The following is a 20,073-nucleotide window of genomic DNA, read 5'->3' as shown; positions in this document are numbered from 1 at the left end:
AAAACTAATCACTGCTGTTGTTATCAAGTCTCTCCTGATGCCATATGCATATATTGTTTCATTTTGCATCATCTAATCAATTTTAAGTTGACAAAATTCCACTAGACAGCATGAGTTATAATAAAGAAGTTGGAAGAATTGTCAATACTGGAAATAGAATGAACTTCTTCAGGTGAACTGTAGAGGTAAATAATTTGAAGCTAATGAACTTCTTCAGGTGAACTGTAGAGGTAAATTTGAAGCTCTGCTAAGCCCAGCAATCGATGACAGAGAACTCTGTTCATCAGGCCTTGGATGTGAAGCACATAAATAGCACTTCACTTTCTGAAAATTCATCTTTCCTCAAAGCAAAGCACACTGTGTGGAATGGTCAAATACATTAGCAATGTATTTGAAGAAATTATTTAGCCAACAAAGAACCAGGAGTAATAATGGTTTATTCTCTTCATTTAGTAGGGTACCATTGCCTGTGCTGCACTGCAAGTCCTCTTTGTACCTTTAGTGGGATTATTTTTAGTATCTGATGATCCTGTTTGAAAATAGAATGGGTCAACATTTCTACCCTTACCTGGTTGAATTGATAGCAAGTTGCCAGTGGAGAAAATTGAGGCAAACCCTTGACGTTGGCAGTGCTCAATCCTTGTTTCTGAAGACCATAAAGAGCTGCCAGTCACCTAAGGACAGGGAATGCTCTTGGGTAGTGTCAGGCTGCACTGGTGACCTGTGAAAAACCCCACACCAGGCAGCAGGGCTTGCTGATGTGGCTGGTTAGCCCAGGTGAACATCTGTGCAGGGTTAGCTTTCCAGCTAACTTACTGTGCAGGGACTTGTACTGAACCACAGAGAACTGCAACGAGCACCAGATGCAGTGAGGGGTAAGCAGGAATTATTTATCTGGGATAAAAAGAGCAAACCTCTTCCAGCTGCAGAGAGGTGTTAGCTCCTCTCACCTCATCTTGGGAAACATCAGCTGAAGCTGAACAACACATGCAAGAACCAGAAATGAAGTGCTTGGTATCTCTTCAGTTCTAATTTGCATCATAATATAATCATTGATGTACCCTTGCCTAAAAAATAATCACTCGGAGCTTGCACAACACTTGAACATACAATACTTTGTTTCAGCATTAATTGTTTTTTAAAATCTATTTGCATTAAAATGAGCAGACCTATTATTTGGTATTTTAGATTACAAGTATCACTTTATTTTAATAGCTATTACAATGAGCTTCATGATGGGTAAATGGAAAAGGGAAGTTTCTGTTAGAGTTCTTAAGCAAGGAAAATACAAAAGTAACAGACTTGAAGGAGGAGAAACAAAACTGAACTTTGAAATCCTTTCAAAATCAGCATCTCAAGTGTTTTTAGGAGCCAAACTTTGATTTTACCTGAACACCTTTGTGCTCCAGGCTTGTTAGACTCATTCAGTGTCCTGGGGGTCTGTGGAAGACATGGAATTGGAGGCAAATCTCTCAAGTCCTAAAGTGAAATATCACCTGCTCCCTGTGTCTTAAATGATGGGTTTGGGCTTCTAGTCCTAGTTGCATCTTCATGTAAAGAGTGAGAGCAAAGGCAACAGATTTGCTTTCAAGCAGTGAAGAATATGAATACATCTTTCCATACCTAGGTCATGGAATATTAACTTTTTGCATATTAGCTCACACTCATGTGAGCTGTTTTATTCCTCTAATCTGTGCTTTATTAGTGAAGTATTTAAATGACAAACATGTAAGCAATTGCACTGTGCTCCAGGGCTGTATCTTCCAACAAATTCCTTTCTGTTACACTGGATAAATTACCTTTAATGATGAAGCACATAATACAGCATTTGTAATAATCTGTATTTCAAGCCAGTTGGACATATTATAAAAGATTTTGGGCTTATGGTCAGTGTTTTATTTCAGTACCATAAACCGGTGCATAAAAATTACCTAAGCCACTTTTATTAGCATCAATTTCATTTTTCCATTCTCCCCAAGACCATTTCAAATGAAGAACATAACAGAAAATTGATCTATAAAGTGTGAATACATCTCTACACCCTGTTGCACAGGATTCCTGCTATTTTCTTCTTGATGAACCAAGCCCTGGCAGGATTCTATTTGCTCACCGTAAGCCATTTGAGGTCCAGCAGAGCATGAAACAAGATGCTTAAACTTCTTTTGATAACTTAGTGGGTTTGGGGGACTAAAATTCTATGTTGACCCACCAGAGTTTGAGGCAGGTCTGTGCAGTGTGTCAGCTACGTGGGCAAGGCTGATTCCCACTGTTCTCTCTTCCATGATTTTCCTATTATTTTCCATTTTTCTGTGTCCAAGTGCTGAATTTCAGCTCTCCCACTTGTACTACACATTTAAACCTGGAGATGTCCTCTAGCTTGCAGTGCTGTCTCCATAGTTTGTAAGGGTTTTTTTTTTTCATGATTGAAAGATCCAACATAATTTAAAATGTCCCTTTTTTTATAGGTAAAATAAGATCCAATGTTAAGTAATATAATAATGTAATAATGTCCTAATCTATTTTGATTATTTTAATTCCTTTGAACACAAAATCTCATGTAGGTTGTGAAAGATAAAGTCCATAGAATATCTTTAGTCTTCCACTGTAGGATAAACAGTTGTTGTCCCCCAACTTGATTTCCATGTGGATTTGCTGCTTTTCCATGTAGTTTTTGTGACGTAGTTCACTCTGATTCTCAGAACTCACTTCCTTCCCATCTGTGAGCTGCTCCTTGATGATTCTTCTCTTTCTTAATGACCTCTTTTCTTTCAGTTTCTTTTTCTAGTCCATTTTTAGTAGCTGCTGTGACTGGGCAGGGACTAATGAGAGTCATACAGGAGCCATAGAGGAAATCCAACATATTAGCAAGGAAAAGAAAATCACTTCTGTGGCTTCTTATTTTTCTGAGCTGACTAGTTCAGGAAATGGTTGTTTAGCAGTTTGTTTCTGAATTAGTTCTGTTTTTCCATGACAAAAAATATATTCCACAAACTCACAGTTGAAGTTATAGAAAGATATTGAAAGAGGAAATTGCTTCTTTAATCACCTAAACGAAATAACTAATCGAGGAGCACTTCAGCAGTGACTTTGGAGGTGTAGGAATTTCCTCTTTTACTAGAGCTATTTGAATAGAATTTATTTCTCAATTTTTATTTGGGAATGTTCTGTAATAACTATTAGTGCCCAGTTTTCCTGGCTAGATAAATCTACATATATTTGACAGCAGTTTCTGAAAAGGTTAGAGATAAATTCCTGACGTATTTAAAAATTTTATTATGGATAAATGTGGACTGTGGTTTCAAAACCAGCTATAATTTTTCTTTCAAGATTCACATTTTTGGGGGGGAATTAGAGCTGATTTTCATCTAGCTAATTAAAAATCTTTCTATTCTAGGAAAATATTTTCATTTTCTATGCCATAAATAGGTTAACCATCATAAGGAAGGATAAAGAAATAAACTAAAAAATATTTTTACTCACTTGGTAATTGTGTTAATTACAAACAATCTATTAATTTGTTATTAATTACAAACAATTAATTTGTTGATACTGTGCTTATAACTGAAATTTGCACTGCTGAATATTGGCTTTTGGTGTTGCTTAAATGTATCTAAGAGTCTGATTTGATTTTTAATTTCAAAAGAAAATCACACTGACATGTATTTTGTTATACTAGTTGGGCTTTTTGGGAGATTGAACAGATATTTTATGTTGAACTATGAAAGTTACTTTTCTTCTCCTTCTCTTTAAAGCCAGATGCTAGGAAGAAAATCTATGTCCAAAGTCAAGGTGAGAGTTTTGAAATGCTGATTAAGATATTCACTGTATTTACATCATGTGTTTAGTGTCTGTATGTTTATGTATGTACCTTCTTTGCCCCAGAAATACTATGCTGAAATGGGTGTGGATTTGAAGTCCTGGCTCCACTGGAGTTAGCTTTTTGCCCCTGACATTAATTGGGGCAATATTACAGTCTCTTAGCCTAAATTTTCAACTCATTTGGTGTGTTTAAATAAGTTTTTTCAGATACGTTGCAGCAGAAATCTGAACGATTAGGTTACACCTAAGGTAACACTGAGTTTTCTCCAAAGTCTATGGAAGTTTTAATGCTGAATAATTTTCCTCTTAACTCCAAATTCCTTTAAATGCTTTAATCTGAGTTCCCAACATAATGACACCTAATGAGCATCTAATTCAAAGGACTTTAGTGAGTAATCTAGGGAACACTCAGCTCAGTATTTTAGGTGTGAGTACTTAAACTACAGCTCCTAATCTTGTTTATCTAAAAATAACTGTCTATGGATTCCAGAACTCATTCCATTTTGTATTTCAAAGAAAATCCAAAACTGCAATGTTGAAATAACCCATTGTGAAGCCTATTTAGCCCATTCTCAGTCTACATTTAGGCCTCTTGTGAGGTGATAGTTAACCAAGAGATTAAATAAATCAGCAGAATAGTTTCACTATTAAAATAATTAATCTTTACCATAAGGCAAAACAAATACATTGCTATTCAGTTTAGATTGCTAGTTAGTTTTTAGATAAATTTAATTTATTTTCTTTTATGTTAAGGACTTTGGGTCTCAGCTGTCTGTGCCTGATTTGGAATGTGCTCCCTCAGATAATGTTATCTTGTATGTAGGTTATAAAAGGCCAAATTTAGCATGGTTGAGTTGCTAAAGAAGTTCATATAGTGTGTGACCCTGCAAAATTTTCAACTGACTTTCAACCTGATGTCCATGGAAGGACTGTGCAGGCAACCTGAGCTTGTTGGGATGAGAAAAGCTGGAGAGGGGAACAACTGTGTATGGAATTCAGTGTGCTTGGCAGAAATATTGCTTTCTTAGGCTTCAGGAACTACAGTTCAGCCATCCAGGGGACATCAAACATGTGATACTCTCTTTTTTCCAACACAGGAATTAAGACTACACCCAGTGAAACATTTGACTGGTACAGATTTCTACAAAATTCAGGTAAAAGTCACTTTTTTTCCCGTGTTTGTTATATTTACTCTCATTTGACTGGTACAGATTTCTACAAAATGCAGGTAAAAGTCACTTTTTTTCCCCGTGTTTGTTATATTTACTCTTAGTCAACGTTAAGGATGAAAGAAATTTAGAACATAAAGTTTAAGTACCTATGTAATAAAATAATTTAACTATATGGAAAAAGGCAGAATATTGATCAGATTAGTCTGGTTAGTAAACTTCCCAGGCTGCCTCCAGATTTCTGCTCTGGCCAGGGCAGAACTGCACCAAAAGACAAAGTGGTCATGACATACAGCTCAGTGTCCCTGAAAGGTAAGTTAGACCAAAGCAGCAACACCTGAGCTCACTGTGCTTTATCTGTGTGATAGAAACTGTGGATGTCTTTTGCAGAAGAGCAGTTGAGGTAAAGAAATGCTGAAGAAAGGAAATGTGTTGATGTTTTATTATTTGGTCTTGACCTAGAGCCTGTTGCCACCAAAGTAATGGCATGTAAGGCAGGTCACCTAATTTAAAGTCACCTGATCCTGGCAATGCTTTAATTGCTTCAACTGCCTCTCCTCAAAAGAATAATGTCTAGGCATTTTACTGTGGTAAAAATGTTTCAATATTCTATTCATCACTCTGATCTCTGATGGTACAGCTGCTCCCTCCGTTCCAAATGAATCCTCACCAGTCGATGGCTTTATCACATCAGCAAATGTGTGCCATTAGTCAGATCCAGTGTCAATTTGAAATTGAGCATCGTGAGGTTATTTTGTTCTCAGTAAATCACAGCACACAAGCACAGTGCCACTAAGATTAATAATTTTCTGAAGTGAGATGATTTGTCTCTTGCTAGCACAGCCTTAGTGTTGATTTGATCTCTTGTCCAACCATTTTATGATTAAATGAGCAGTCAACAGATTGAGGAGGGGGAAACTCCCCCTAAAGTGAATTTCTAATGTATTAGAGACAGGGTGTTTTTTTTGCCTAATGTGTACTAATACAGAAGTGCAAAATAATTCATAACGTACATGAAAAAGCAAACTAAAATGTGACTCTAACATCTGTGCCTGTTAAATAATAACTTGAAAACTGGCATCAGATTATTAGGATTGTTTTTAGGACTGTTTCGTCTCATTTATATTCTCAGCCTTGTCTCTATGTCCATGTCTGGTGGCAGCTACAATTTCCACTTGTTTTAAGACTGTACATGGAGACAGGTTCTTTGGCTGGACCTTCACACTTTCCATGGGCTAATTAGGAGTTCCCACTGCTTTGCTTTTCTGGGGATTTGCAGTTTCAAAGTGTTTCAAATTCTACTAAACTTGGAGCAATCAGTGGAAAACTATCAAAAATAGAAGAAGGTTTTGCTCAGAAGAATGTGAGTTGGCTAGTGTGGACTTGCACAATGAAGTGCCCTTGAAAAGACCCCAAGCTTTTATGCAGACCAAGTCCAATCTCATTCAGCTCATTGCATTTCTAAACTTATTTTAAGACTTTTTTTTCCTGAAGTTCTATTCCACATCTGTAGGCATTTAGTGATGGGAAATATTTTTCCAGATAACTCTTGCCTGTATCTTTAGTAGCATCCTTGAATATTGGTCAAATTCAGGATTCCCAGGTCTGAAGGAACAGCCCATGCCATACAAACACATTTGTGGCATCACTGTTAAACATCCCTGATGTTCAGGCCATATATTGTCAAATCATTCTTTAAAGAAAACAGGCACTTCAGAGTACTTCAAGACTTCTTTTTCTAGAGAACAGACTTCTTATGCCTATTCTTTGTACAGAGATTTTTTTTTCAGTCATGGAAAACATTTGCTTTTGTTAAATAGAACACCAACACATCAACATTCTCTTTAAATCAGTGTAATAGCTTCAAAAAGAGTTTAATGTTAGATTTCAGTGAGTGACAGAATGCATCAAATACATTTTTCTGTGGGAGACTTACTCCCACCCTCAGCTCCCAAATGTGAATGGTATTAAACTAAGAGCTGAGGAATTCCAGCTTTTTGTGCATTTTGTTTGATAGTTTGAGTTGCTAACATAAATAGCAATTGCCTAACACAAATGCAAGCAATGCTGTGAAAGGTTTTTGTTGTTGTTATTGTGGGTGCAGTACAATCTCTGTACAAAAAAACCATGGAATTAGTATTTTTTTTCCTAGTCTTAGCAGCAGACTTGAGAGTTCCTGGTGTGCTGTTATTGTGTTAGCTCCTAGCTGCAGTATTGTCAGTGGCTGGTGAGTAAACATCTATTGGGTAAATCTGCCAAAATAAGAGCTTTTAAGATTAATTTTTAAAGTTCTCAGCATTCTGGTTAGCAGTCAGCTCCACAGTTTGTCTTATGTAGACATAAGACTGCAAGCAGCAGCAGTCAACCCAAAAAGCTGAACCAAATGCAGATTTCAATATAGACTTCAAGAAGACAAAGTTTTGAGTATCTTTAGTAACTCAGTCTATTAAAGGAAGTATTGCAGTCTGTGACAGTCTGGAGGTCAGAGCAGATGATCAAAATGTTTTTCCCTGACCTTATAATACAGAAATCTAAATGCAGCATAATCAGCTGGTTAGTGATTTTAGAGCCTACGTATAGACTTGAGAGAAGCAATGAAAGTTGAGGCTTTTGCTGTGACTTGATTGACAGAAAATGCCAAGAGAGTCTAAGTAAATGAGAAACCTGAGGCTGATCTTCTCAACACTCAGCTCAAGGATGGAGCATAGCTGCTTAAGATCAGACAGGCTTGATGTCATCATCCCCTGATGAAAAGCTCCTTTTGATGTCAGTGGAATGTGGCTGAAGATTGTAAGATGTAGACCCTAATAAACACTTAGGCATCATGTGATTGGAAGATGTAGATCACTAACAAAGTCTACACTAATGAACTGAGAAAGCTCTTGTACCCAACAGATAAGACTAAAAACTGGTTTCCTGGAAGGTGACATAGAATCACAGGATCAGTTTCTTATTGCATGATCAAATAAATTATGCAAGATACCTTTGTACTTTGATTTTTCTATATTCAGGTAATTTCTGCTTCATGACACAGCTATTTTCAGAGCTTGAAAAGTTTACATAACTTGTCATGAGACAGACAAGGGTTTACAGAGGCATTATATTTTCCTAAAGCTATGCTGGAAAAAAAGATCTACTTAAGAAAACTTAATTAGCAATGGTTTGTGCAGATATGTACTGACCATAGCAAAAGTGATGAGATAGCAGCAATAAACTGTGTTCCCTAACAGATCTGAAACCATAGAGATTTTTGTTGTCTGATCTGTTAGAAATAATGAGAAACAGGGGAGGGGAAAAAAGATTGTGAATTTTTCAGCCTAATTCTTCAGGATTAGTAGCCTGCCCCTGGAAGTTTACAGGTTCATTTAACTTCTCTTGTCTTCACAAACATATCAGCTTCTCTAGCAATTTTTCACTATTGAATGTGAATTGCAGTATAAACACTTTGGATAAAGTTATTGCCTTCACTTCTCCTTAATTTCTAGGAGGCAAATTGCTTTGTTAAATAAAAGTTCAGCCTCATGAAACAGTAATAAATGTTTGAGACACGAAATAAGAACTACTTGGGCTAATAATTGTCATCACCCTCTACAACTCCCTGACAGGAGGTTGGAGTCAGGTGGGGGTTGGTCTCTTCTCCCAGGCAACCAGCAGCAGGACAAGAGGGCACAGACTCAAGGTCTGCCAGGGGAGGGTTAGGTTGGATATTTGGAAGAGAATTTTTACAGGGAGAGTGATCAGATATTGGAATGTGCTGCCCAGGGAGGTGGTGGATTCACCATCCCTGGAGGTTTTCCAGCTGAGACTGGATGTGGCACTTAGTGCCATGGTCTAGTAACCACGGTGGGGTTGGACTTGATGATCCTGGAGGTCTTTTCCAACCTGGTTGATTCTATTTCTATGAACACTTGGCTGCTCTGAGCAGCTTGGTTTTAATAGTTGTCTCATGAAAGAGAAACAAAATCAAACTCTTAGTGCCAAGAGACTACAAGAGCTAATGTATGGTGTTTCTGCTGTGTGCAAGGAGAGGAGCTTAAGGGAAGAACAAGGTATTGAAAGATTTAGAGTAGCAAAGATTCATGCCAGACTTGGAACGGATTTATCTGTGTTTCAAAATAAAATCACCATCTTAGAGATTGAAGTCTCAGCAATAAACCTATGGATTTCCTTTTCTAGGAGATCAGTCAGTACTTTCAGATGCTCAGGAGATGGATAAATGAAATATTTTCAAGAGGAGTAAAAGAGTTGTTCTAGTTCAAAGGGAACAGAAATAAAAATGAGAAGAGTTATTCACCCTCACCAGCTCCTCATGGCTTAGATTTTATTTCTGAACAAAACCAATAATGGAAGATTAAGCCCAAATAATGTGGACTTAAGTGTTGTTCTCTACAGGACTGTAGAACACAACAGTGAACTTGAAATCAGGGGTTGGAAAATTAATGTCAAAACCTTTGGTCATCCTTAACCTATTATTAATAAGAAACGTTTTAACTGCAGATTTTCATTTGTTATTTTTTTTACTGGGTAATCCTTCTATACTAAATTACAAGCTCCAAGTCCAGTATTGACATACCTGGGAAAATACATTTAACATCCAGGAAAAAGTGGATTTTAAGCTCTAAAGGAATGAACAAATTTTAAGAACTTTGTGAGGTTATTGGTTCAGGGCCACAACAGTAACTTTGAATGAAAAATCCTATTTTTCTCTTTATATTTTCCTTCTCTCTACAGATTTTGAAACCACCCTCCAAAAGCACAGTAAAGAATTTTAAATAAGGAAAATATTTTTATTTTCTTTATTCGAGCAAACAGTGACAAAATTCCTCACTCATGTTGTTCTCAAACTGCTTCTTCACCTCTCAGCAAGATAATGCTTGATATTACTCATTGACTTAGAGGCCTAGAGCTTTTCAGTAGGATTAAAGATTTGCAGCAATACATTTGTTTTTATTGTACATCTATGACTACTACATTTTTTTCCTGACAGTACCTAGAGGGATGGAGTTAAATGAATCTGCTCTTTCAAGATCTGTTTAGATAACACTTGTACTTATTCTTGCCTTTCTTAGAAAAACAGTGTCATTACTCATGCCTCAGAAATTATTTAGGCTTTTGTCTTCGCTGTCTGTGTTCATGTTTTGTTCTCCTGGCATCTAAGTGCAGGTTTTTATAATGGACAAAGTGTAAACTACCACAGCGTGTCATGATTCTCTTCTCCCAAGTATGTGATGGGACAAGAGGAAATGGATTCAAGTTGTGCCAGGGGAGATTTAGAAGTGTCATTACTCATGCCTCAGAAATTATTTAGGCTTTTGTCTTCGCTGTCTGTGTTCATGTTTTGTTCTCCTGGCATCTAAGTGCAGGTTTTTATAATGGACAAAGTGTAAACTACCACAGCGTGTCATGATTCTCTTCTCCCAAGTATGTGATGGGACAAGAGGAAATGGATTCAAGTTGTGCCAGGGGAGATTTAGATGTTAGAAATGGATTCAAGTTGTGCCAGGGGAGTTTTGGGATGGATGTTAGGAAAAACTTCTTCACCAAAAGGATTGTCCAGCCCTGGCACAGCTGCCCAGGGCAGTGGAGGAATCACCATCCCTGGAGGTATTTGAAAGTCCTGTAGATGTGGCTCTTGAGGACATGGTTTAGTGGTGACCTTGGCAGTGCTGTGAGAATGTTTGGACTTGTTGATCTTAGAGGCCTTTTCCAACCGAAGTGATTCAGCAATTCTGTTTCTATGATAATGGTAAAATAGTTGATGTGACTAACAGTTACATTATGAAAATGTTTTCCTGCTTTCCACTTTTAATATCCTCCATTCTCTCATTCTGTCTTGCATCTAAAGACCTCAGAACAATTTAGCAAAAGTTAAACCTAGTTGCTTAAGCCCCATTTCTTCATGAGAAGCAATTATTAAACCTGCTTGCAGGTGAATGGGTAAGTCTAGATGAATAAGTCTAGATTTGATAAACTTTCTCTAGGCCATGCTATGACTCACAATCAGAGTCAGCAGGAGAACATGAATCCTGTGTAGATGAATCCTAGTAGATGAAATGTGTTTAGTAAAACACATTTCACCTACTAACCAATATGTTTGGTGCCAGGCTCCTATGCAATGAACAGATAGCACTGACACAGCAGTTGGATACCCTCTTGATCATGCAATTTCACTCTGAAAATTGAAGTGCCAGTGCCACATTGCTGTGTTTCAATTTTGAGCAGCATAACACCCTCTCTGCTCCACCGTGGAGCAGGAGTTGCATGACTGTGGGAGTTCCATGCCCATCTTAATCTTCTGCTGTGTCTCTCTCATTTCAGCTCACCTGTGGTTTATTTCTGACCATCTCCATGGTCCTGTGTGACATACTAGGACAGCATATGAGAGGGGTGAATTTTCATGCTCCTATCAATCACTGTTCTTGCTTTGACCTCACATCTTGCTAAAGAGGTGACCTGCTAAGCAGGCTCAAGACTAGCTGTGGCCAACATGCAGCTGTTTCTATAGATAAAACCAATGTAAGAAATGAGACTACAACCATAAATACCAACAACACATGTTTAAATTCTCTTACTGACTTCAGACAATTATTTTTGACACTGACAGAAATGCTGATTACAGTGGCAGGACTTGACTTGCACTTAGCGTGGGATGGCTGGAAAACATGTACCATGCAGTCTGTTTTTTTTTTTTAATTGCCAGTGGTTATGTACAAATCTGTATTTCTTTGCAAAAGAAACAGAAAGATGCATGAGGGAAGAGATAATGAAGCACAGGGTGCTGCTGGAAATCTTTGCTTTTGTATCACAAACAGAAATGGGGAGAAACAGACACAAGGATCTTTGTGTTATTTGGGTGTTTGCCTGTCACTCAAACAAGACAGTGACACACTGAACATATCCAAAGGGCAAATCAGTTGATTGTGCCATATTGATGTCTTTTCATTGCAGAATCACACAAGGTGGTAGTATCTTATTAGAGATTAAGCATCCTGTCTGGGAAAAGCAGGATGACAGCAGAAACTCACATACTCAAAGTCTTGTTTAAGCTCAGGGAAAAAGAAGAAATGTCATTTTTCAATGAGCAGTTTTCACCCAGCTGATGGCTGTAGCTGGTAAAGCTGCTATTGCACTTATTCTCTTCATATATTCCCTTTTTCAGTGTTTTGGAGAGGACAAAGCATACTAAAATGATTGCTTGCTTGCACAAATGGCTGTTTATTGTTTTGAGGTTTTTTTTTTCCCAGCAGTGTTGCTAGCAAGGCTTGAGAAAGCAGCAGGTGAGAAAACAGCTACGCAGCACCTTGATGTGCAAATTTAACCATTTCCAGTGACTGAGCAGAGAGTGCACAAGTTACACAAGTGCTGCTGAATTTGATCTTAAGTAGGCAGAGAATGAGTAAACTCCCAGCACTAACCAGTGGCTGTGATGGTAGTGCAATCTTCTCAGGAATAGTTTATATGCTTTCTAAGAGTGGGGAAAATCTGCCTTTAAAAATGAATTAGGTGCTGACTAAGATCTGCAGCAGAGAAATAAAACTGCAACAGGTTCTCACTTCACTCAATTGAATGGCAGAGGCAAATCCTTTTCAACTAGCACTTTCATGGAAGTGTTTAGAAATGCCATGTGGGATCCAGTGTGTAACCCAGTGTACCCAAAAACTCCTGTTTCAGAAAAAATGCATAATATTTCATGATAGACAAGTAGGGCTTTGTAAAGCTGCATGAAGGGGATGATCTGCTGTGAGAGTTGTGTCTGTCTCTTCAATGTAATAGAGGTCAATTGAGTGAACTATTTTCTTTAATAAATATTATTTAGGTAATTTCACTAGTGAAAGAATTAGGTTGTTATTGATGAGATTCTTGGGGGAATGGAATGGAAAAATCCCAAAGCCTGTGGGGTCAGTTTGCTGTTTCTTTTTCAGGTTGTTTCAAACAGGGAACAGAATGTCAGTCAGGACTGCACAGAACTGGTCTATTGGGGCTTTAAACTCTTATCTAATGAAATTAAAAGACTGAAAGCTTTAAGATAGCAACAAAAAGGTGATAGGAGATAAAAAGAAGCAGTTATTTCCAGAGTGCAATAATTCTATAGTCCCTACGTGAGCACAGGAATAGGTTTTCTCACTCCTGTCTGAGCTTTCAGCACTAACTTTCAGTTTTGTTCCAAAATAGCCAGAGCTGAACTTTGATAGGTGGGAGTTCATAACTGAAAATAATTATTTGTGCCTTACGGATAGTTAAAGTGCAGTCTGAATTCTACTGACACTTTTTAGTAATTTGTTTTGTGTGAGTTTGTGTCATAAATTGAAACCACTGCTGCATGTCTTAAAACAAAACAGTATTAATGGTCCATTGCACCAGAATGGCTTTCTCAATCCAAATGTTTGTGTATTATAAATTACAAATGATTTCTTGGTCCAGTAGTCAGTGAAATGTTATTTACCATGTCTGCAGCAGCCACTCCTGCCAACTTCAGTTAAGTTGAATGAAACAGACTCAGTAATGAACCCTGTGACAAGGAGAATTTAAGTGTTCCTGAGCTGGATTTTAATTTTAAGAGCAACAACTTTCTGACTATGCAAACAGAACCTTGGTGTGGGACCCATGCCTTGATGTCCCACACATAGGTTGCAGCACTTTGCTGCTCCTTGAACTGCCTAGAGTTAGATAATAGTTCATCCATCCTTGCCATGAGCTCCATAAATAGGTGAACTGAAGGAGAGCAAACTGAGTTGTTCAGTACAGTAAATCAAATACCAACATTTCAGCCCCTCTAGTGTTTATTAAATTATGTTGTTGTTATTTGTGTTCACTCAGCATTTTGTGAATGATGTTGATTTATCCTAAATGCATTTTCCCAAAGTTCATCACATGGTGACCCTTCTCCAGAAGTAGGATCTGAATTAATTGTGCTGTCACAGAGCCAATGGCAACTGTAATATTATACATCAGATCATCTTTTTCTAGTAGAGCCTACACAGTTATTTTTATGGATTGCTTCTGTGTATTTGCAAAAGAGATTTTCATTGTTAAAAACTCCCATGTTGAAGCTTTTTCCCTCAAGTTATTTTTCAGTTGTGTCTTAGCAATAAGTTTAAAACAAATGCTTTGCTATAATTTAACTTCTAGTTAAGTATTGTGTAGCATATTAGGGATGGAGAACTCTGGGACTTTTCCTGATCTTTTATAAGAAAAAGTGTCAGATCAAGAGCTCTAAGCTATACAGCAATTGGTGAACTAAACCTCTCATCTCCTGGAAATAGGTAGTGAGTGGATGCAAAGTTGTGGATGCAAATTTATTCTTCTTATGGGTGGAAATATTGAGGAACACAGTGAGTTTAGTTGCAAGGCAGGTCAAGGCTGGGCTTTGGTGTTCAGCAATACCAGCCACCAAATTTTGCCCCAAACCTTGCACATTCACTGCCTCTGGATATGAAATCCCATGGCCTATAAAATGATTGAAGTTTTCCACTGAGGAGATCTGAGGATTGATGGAAGAACAAGCAACAGAGAGAACAACAATGATCATTTTTCAGATTCCACTCTATAACTGCTTTTATCACTCTATATGCTCATTTATAGACCAATTCAGAGTGTTCAGCTTTTTTATCTGCATTCAGACTTTCCAAACCATTTGTTACAGACATTCCTACAGACACAGACAGTTTACACCTGTTTCTTTTGATATGTGGACTTCGAAGAGTCAAAGACCCTCTGTACTTGGTGGAAGTTTTTTCAGGTGAGTACTGGCTATTTGAATTTCCCTTGTTCTGTCGCTGCAGTCAGATGCTTTTCTTTGAATGTTTATAAGTTTGGCACGAGCTGTTTTATTCATGGCAGAAAACTTCATAATATATTTACATTTGAAACAAGCAATGCTTATGTAACCATTGATCTGTTCCACGCATTATTCTGTGCTGTGTCTTTTCCAGCCTGCTGGGAAGAACAGAGCATTAAAATCAAAGCACTAGTTGATGGTTTTACTTGCTGGGAAAACTGTTTTGCTGTTACATACAATATTGATGGAAGACAAAAGAAAAGATCACCTACTTCAAAATGACTTTTTTCTCTCGCTCTCCCATGGCTGTTGCATCGATTTGCATGTGTGATAATTAATGGCATTGAAGTGGCAAAAAAATTTTACCACCCATTGTTCTGGCTCAACACTGTAAACTGGGCTGAAGTTTTTTTATCCTCACATAAGGGAATGTTTTGCCCAGTTGGGTTTGTGTCTTGTACAGGTTCAAGCATTCTACATTTGGAAATTTAACCTGCACTATTAAGCTGAGTTCTATAAACCTTTATCACCTTGTGATCCTGAGTAACAAATGTACTTTATTCAAGTATCAGGTTTTGTTCTATTCTGGTATTGAAAGAGCAGCAGATTTCTCTTGTGCATATAACTGAGTAATCATTGTAATGGTTGCAGTTACTTCCACATGTTCCTTTACATAGGAGAAAATTCAAAGGATTTTGGCTTAGTGGCCAGAGCCACTGCATTATACAGAGCATTGTTCTCTTGAGTGATTTAAAATTAATATCTGAGCTTAGTTAAATAACCCTTGAGCCATAAGAGATTGCATGAGACAGAAAGGCTAAATAGTAACTTTCAGATATGCTAATATTTGAATTCTGAGGAGTAATGTGAGGGCTGAGCGTGAAATCTGGTGCACATTCAGTCTTTTAAAGCAGTAATAACAATATTTGCCTAATTCTTCTTTACTCATGCAGCTATTTACAATGATTTCCGAGAGAAAATTCAATTTGAAACTTCAGAATTTTCACTAATGAAGAAATCTGTTCTTCCTCTGTTTTAGATTGGCACAGGAAGGATCCCAGTGTCCACCTGGGAATAATTGGACCTGCAGTAAGTCGTTGTCATTTTTATTTTGTTTGTAGGTTTATTCCTAAATCCTTCCATTTACTTGCACCTGAGATATCACAGATATATTCCAAACTGAGCCTAAGTCAAAGCACTACAGAGAATAGAAGGTACAAACCTAGCAGTTGTAAAGGTCTAAACTGTGGAAGAGTTTTATGTCTAACTCAAGCACATGACTTGGCACTGGCATTAATTTGTTGTTCTTTCAGACTTTTAGAACAGAACATTTAATGTCCCATTTGATTTCAGAAAGAAAGCAAAAAGTATTGAAATATTTGGATTCTAATATTGCCTTCTGTGGGATTTTAGAAAATTTGTTGTTCTTTCAGACTTTTAGAAGAGAACATTTAATGTTCCATTTGATTTCAGAAAGAAGGCAAAAAGTATCGAAATATTTGGATTCTAATATTGCCTACTGTGGAATTTTAGAGAATCTAAAGTACTGAAAAATGTGTCTTTTTCCAAACAAAATATTAGATTTCTAAATGAGCCTACCCAATATTTTGGAAGGCAATAGTTGCCATCTAGAAGAACTTTTTCACAGCTATTGCTAATGAGGATTTTTTGATACTGTGAAGGTGATTCAGATGCTCATTATATCCTTCTTGCATTTTTTGTTCATGTAGAGGATTGCATCTTTGTTCCACTCTATCTAGACTTTGATGCCATTTCTGGTAGCCTCGATTCATACACAACAGTTGTCAGCAGGTGCAAAATGCTGTCAGGTTTCTGTCTGACACTCCAAGCTTGAGCCTCTTAATAAAATTGGTGAAGTCTCTTCCACACTGAGCATCTCAGTACACTAAAATCTGGGATAAACTCAATTATTCTTAATGCCCACACCTCAGATGAATCTTAAAGCTGATGTCCCTCTACTTCTTTCTCTGCTTTTAGTATGTTGCCTATGCCAAGAGGACATAGTTTATGCTAAACTTAGAAAACTAATTGCAGGACTTTGGAGAAAGAAATGAGTGTGCTCAATGTAGATCTGCAGCAGCAGAAGGCTTGAAAAGACATTCTGTGGCCTTCATCTAAGCAGCAGAAAAGGTCTGAGGAGGCAGCTGTGTCATAAGAAACAAACTCTCCCTGATGCTAGAAAGGGACTAAAAGCTTCACTGTTTTATCTGGGTAATGTGTTCTCTCTGTATCAGTCTCATCTCTGATTCATCTCCACATGAGCCTGCAAACTTGCAGGCAGCCTGTTTTATAAAAAAATAAATAGACTCTGAAAGGGCAAATAAGAACTATTTTTTTCCCGTTTTCTCATTCGGTTTCATTCTTTGTAAATGTGGGGCCAGAGGAATTTGATTTTTAAAAGCTGGTTTTACAGTTTGATTTTATCTGCAGGTGTTTTTTTTTTTCCACGTTAATACACAAAATGATTTGGAAGTGAACTGGTGTGGAAGGCAAATCTAGAGCAGGTGTAATGAAGCTGTGCTTTAGAATCAAAAGATGCACTTGATGCCTCCAGTGAGGATTTGAAACATTTTAGGAGTCTTTTTAAATTTGCTTCACTGTTTCATACACTAATGTCTGTGCAGGAAGGCACCAGAAATAACCCTGTGGCACTGCAGAGGCTGATCAAGGACTGAACCCTCTTAAAACACTTTAGAATACATTTCTCCCATAGTACTCAAATATTGCTAAAGGATGAAAATACATCTTAGCTCTATTGGTATTTAACTGTATTTTTCTTATTCATGTTCCTTCTCAAACAACAAAAAAATCTTAGGAAAATCAGTGTCTTTATCGCTGAAATATGTAATTTAAATGTGAAGAATAAAAAAACCACACATTAAGATTACATTAATTAAGAGCAGAAAGAACAAAGGCCCACACACTATTTTCTGCTTTGCTTCCATAAGATTATAGATTTGCTTCCATAAGATTATATATTATTCCTACATTTGCTGAGCATAATTGTCTCAGAAGGTGCAATCCAGGTAATGTTGCAGCATTGGGTCCTGGGTAATGTTAAATTTTTAGCATTTGTCTCCACTTCCAGTTTTTCTTTTGTTCATTTCTCTAATGAAATTTGGTGCAATAGCTAATTTTCAGCAGTTCTGTATTCCAAGAATAGGAACTTCTGCAACTTTAAGCAAAGTTAAGGCCACAAAACTTGTGTGCAGTGCTGAGAAACCTCTCTGAGCCCACTCTGTATTCTGTGTGTTCAACTGGTCTTGTCAGCAGTAGAGAACATTGCTGTGTTTCCACTGATACTGTTTTCCATTGACAGCTATTTTTCCCTCTCTCCCATCCCTTTTGTGACAGTTTTAGGTGAATAAATGCCTCCACAGATGGAGGTCTTCACTCTGGGTGATACCCTGACAATACTTTAGATGTGCTAAGACCTGTTTTTCCCTGCAAAATCTAGATCCCCCAGCATTATAAAGAGGCTCCTGGACCATTATTAATTTTTATATGGCAGCATTTTCATATCACATGTTTAGAGAAGATTTGCTAGGTTTTGATCATGGGAGGCTCAGTGCTTAACAGGCATTTCATCTTTGTGCAGCATTTCATCTGTGACTTTCTGCACTGTCAAACACATCTCAGATGTTTCTTTGCCTGTCAGCAGGGGAAAACTTCCTTCATGGCATATCTGGACCTGTTTGGTGTGGTTTCCTGCTATGTGCCCACTCCCCTTTCCATGTGTCAGCATCTCTCCTCTGTTCTGACAGACACTGCTCATACAATATGAGCTGATTTCCTCTGATCTCTGCTGAACTGATGAAGTTTGCAGCCCTTTGAAGGCTGTGCCTCTGGATGGGTGATAGGGAACTGATGATCAGATTTGCCTGCTCCGTTGATAAGGAACAAAATAAAACGTGGCAACAGACACTACCTGTAGAAGAAGTGGATCATGGACATGTTTTGGGGGGAAGGAACATTCTTTTCAGTAGCTTTTGCAGAGCCTGTGCAAATTTCCTAAGCATCCTGTCATAGCTAGTTGGTTTTGGAAGAGTTCACATCTTCTGTGTGTCTTTCCAACTTACTGAACAGCTTCTGTTGTATCTAATTTCTCTTCTATTGAGCCTGTGCCCCCTCAAGTGCCTAAATATAGCTCAGGGGGATCACTTTTCTAAGTCATTGCTATATCCATCCTGAAAGTAATATTTTAGCTGAATTCTCATATCCAGGCCAGGATTCTTGGAATATTTACTAATAGAAGAATACAGCTTAAAGGATTGTTCTGTCTGTGAGGCACATGGCAATTTCTTGGCTTTCACTGAAGTGGATGGGATAAGAATTAATATCTTGCAATTTTAAGAGTCACAGGCTGTAGCTTTTCTGATCCTTCTAAAGGTAGAAGAGCAAAAGACCAGAGCTCAGTTCTCATTAAATCACTTGCAAGTACTGCATTGATTTTAATGGAAACAGAGTGTAATTCCTCATGAGAGGAACTCAGCATCAAAATAGTACTTTGGGGAAAAAGCTGAAAATATTCTTAGATAGAAATAGCAATTGTGAAGTTCAGCATGAAATATCCAAGGAACCTGTGACATGACACATTGGTTTACTGTGCAGATCTGTGTCATACTCTGTTGTCAGGATCAGGTATTGCTTCAGGAAAGGGCATTTGATTTTTGTCCCTGCTGCTACCAAAAAGACTTTTTTAAGCAGTTATGCAAACCTTTTATTTTTTTGTATGCAGTAGGAATTCATTCCTTAGTGCCAGAGTGATTTGCTTGAATCTTTTAATTTCTGAAGCTTGTGTTCATCAAGTAATTAATCTTGTGTTCACAGTACACAATCCTAGTTCTAAAATAAATCCTGACATTTTTTTCAAAACGCTTTGTTCTCTAATTCATAATCTGAACAAAACCAACCAAAACCAAACTATTAAATACATCTGAAAAAAAATAAGTCATGTTGTTCCCTGACTTACAACTGCAGCAAGTTATCTTAAATTAATCTAATATAGTCAGTCAACCTTAATAAAAACTGTCTCATTCCATTCTTCACGTCTAGTTAAGTGGTTTCAAGTTCTGTTTATTTCTTTTAATCATGTTTAATGAAAAGAGCAGATACAGTTAAGCTTTGTAAATAAACTTACTGGAGTTAATCTTCCAGCCTAGACAATGTTATAGCAACTCGTGTGCCTTCATGTAAGATTGTAGATGAGAATTTTCCCTTTATTAGTTTTTAAACAACTGTTTCTGCCAGTGCATAACATCTATGTGACTGTCTCAGTTTACATCC

The 20,073-nt window shown here is 37.4% G+C and overlaps 1 protein-coding gene across 1 annotated transcript in view; it reads left to right on the top strand.

Annotated features, from left to right (window-relative positions):
* Window positions 1-20,073, top strand: part of GLT1D1 (glycosyltransferase 1 domain containing 1) — a gene marked incomplete at both ends in the record, with an annotated part of 31,175 nt that overhangs the window by 9,042 nt on the left and 2,060 nt on the right. The window contains 4 exons of the mRNA XM_009071634.1: window positions 3,753-3,789; window positions 4,917-4,973; window positions 14,632-14,727; window positions 15,806-15,855. Coding sequence (XP_009069882.1) covers window positions 3,753-3,789; window positions 4,917-4,973; window positions 14,632-14,727; window positions 15,806-15,855 — 240 coding nt within the window. The remainder of the gene's footprint in view (window positions 1-3,752; window positions 3,790-4,916; window positions 4,974-14,631; window positions 14,728-15,805; window positions 15,856-20,073) is intronic.

The sequence above is a fragment of the Acanthisitta chloris genome, unplaced genomic scaffold, assembly GCF_000695815.1.
Source record: "Acanthisitta chloris isolate BGI_N310 unplaced genomic scaffold, ASM69581v1 scaffold603, whole genome shotgun sequence".
NCBI classification, from domain to species: domain Eukaryota; kingdom Metazoa; phylum Chordata; class Aves; order Passeriformes; family Acanthisittidae; genus Acanthisitta; species Acanthisitta chloris.
Note: the sequence above shows the minus strand (reverse complement) of the source record. Positions and strands in the feature narration are given on the sequence as shown.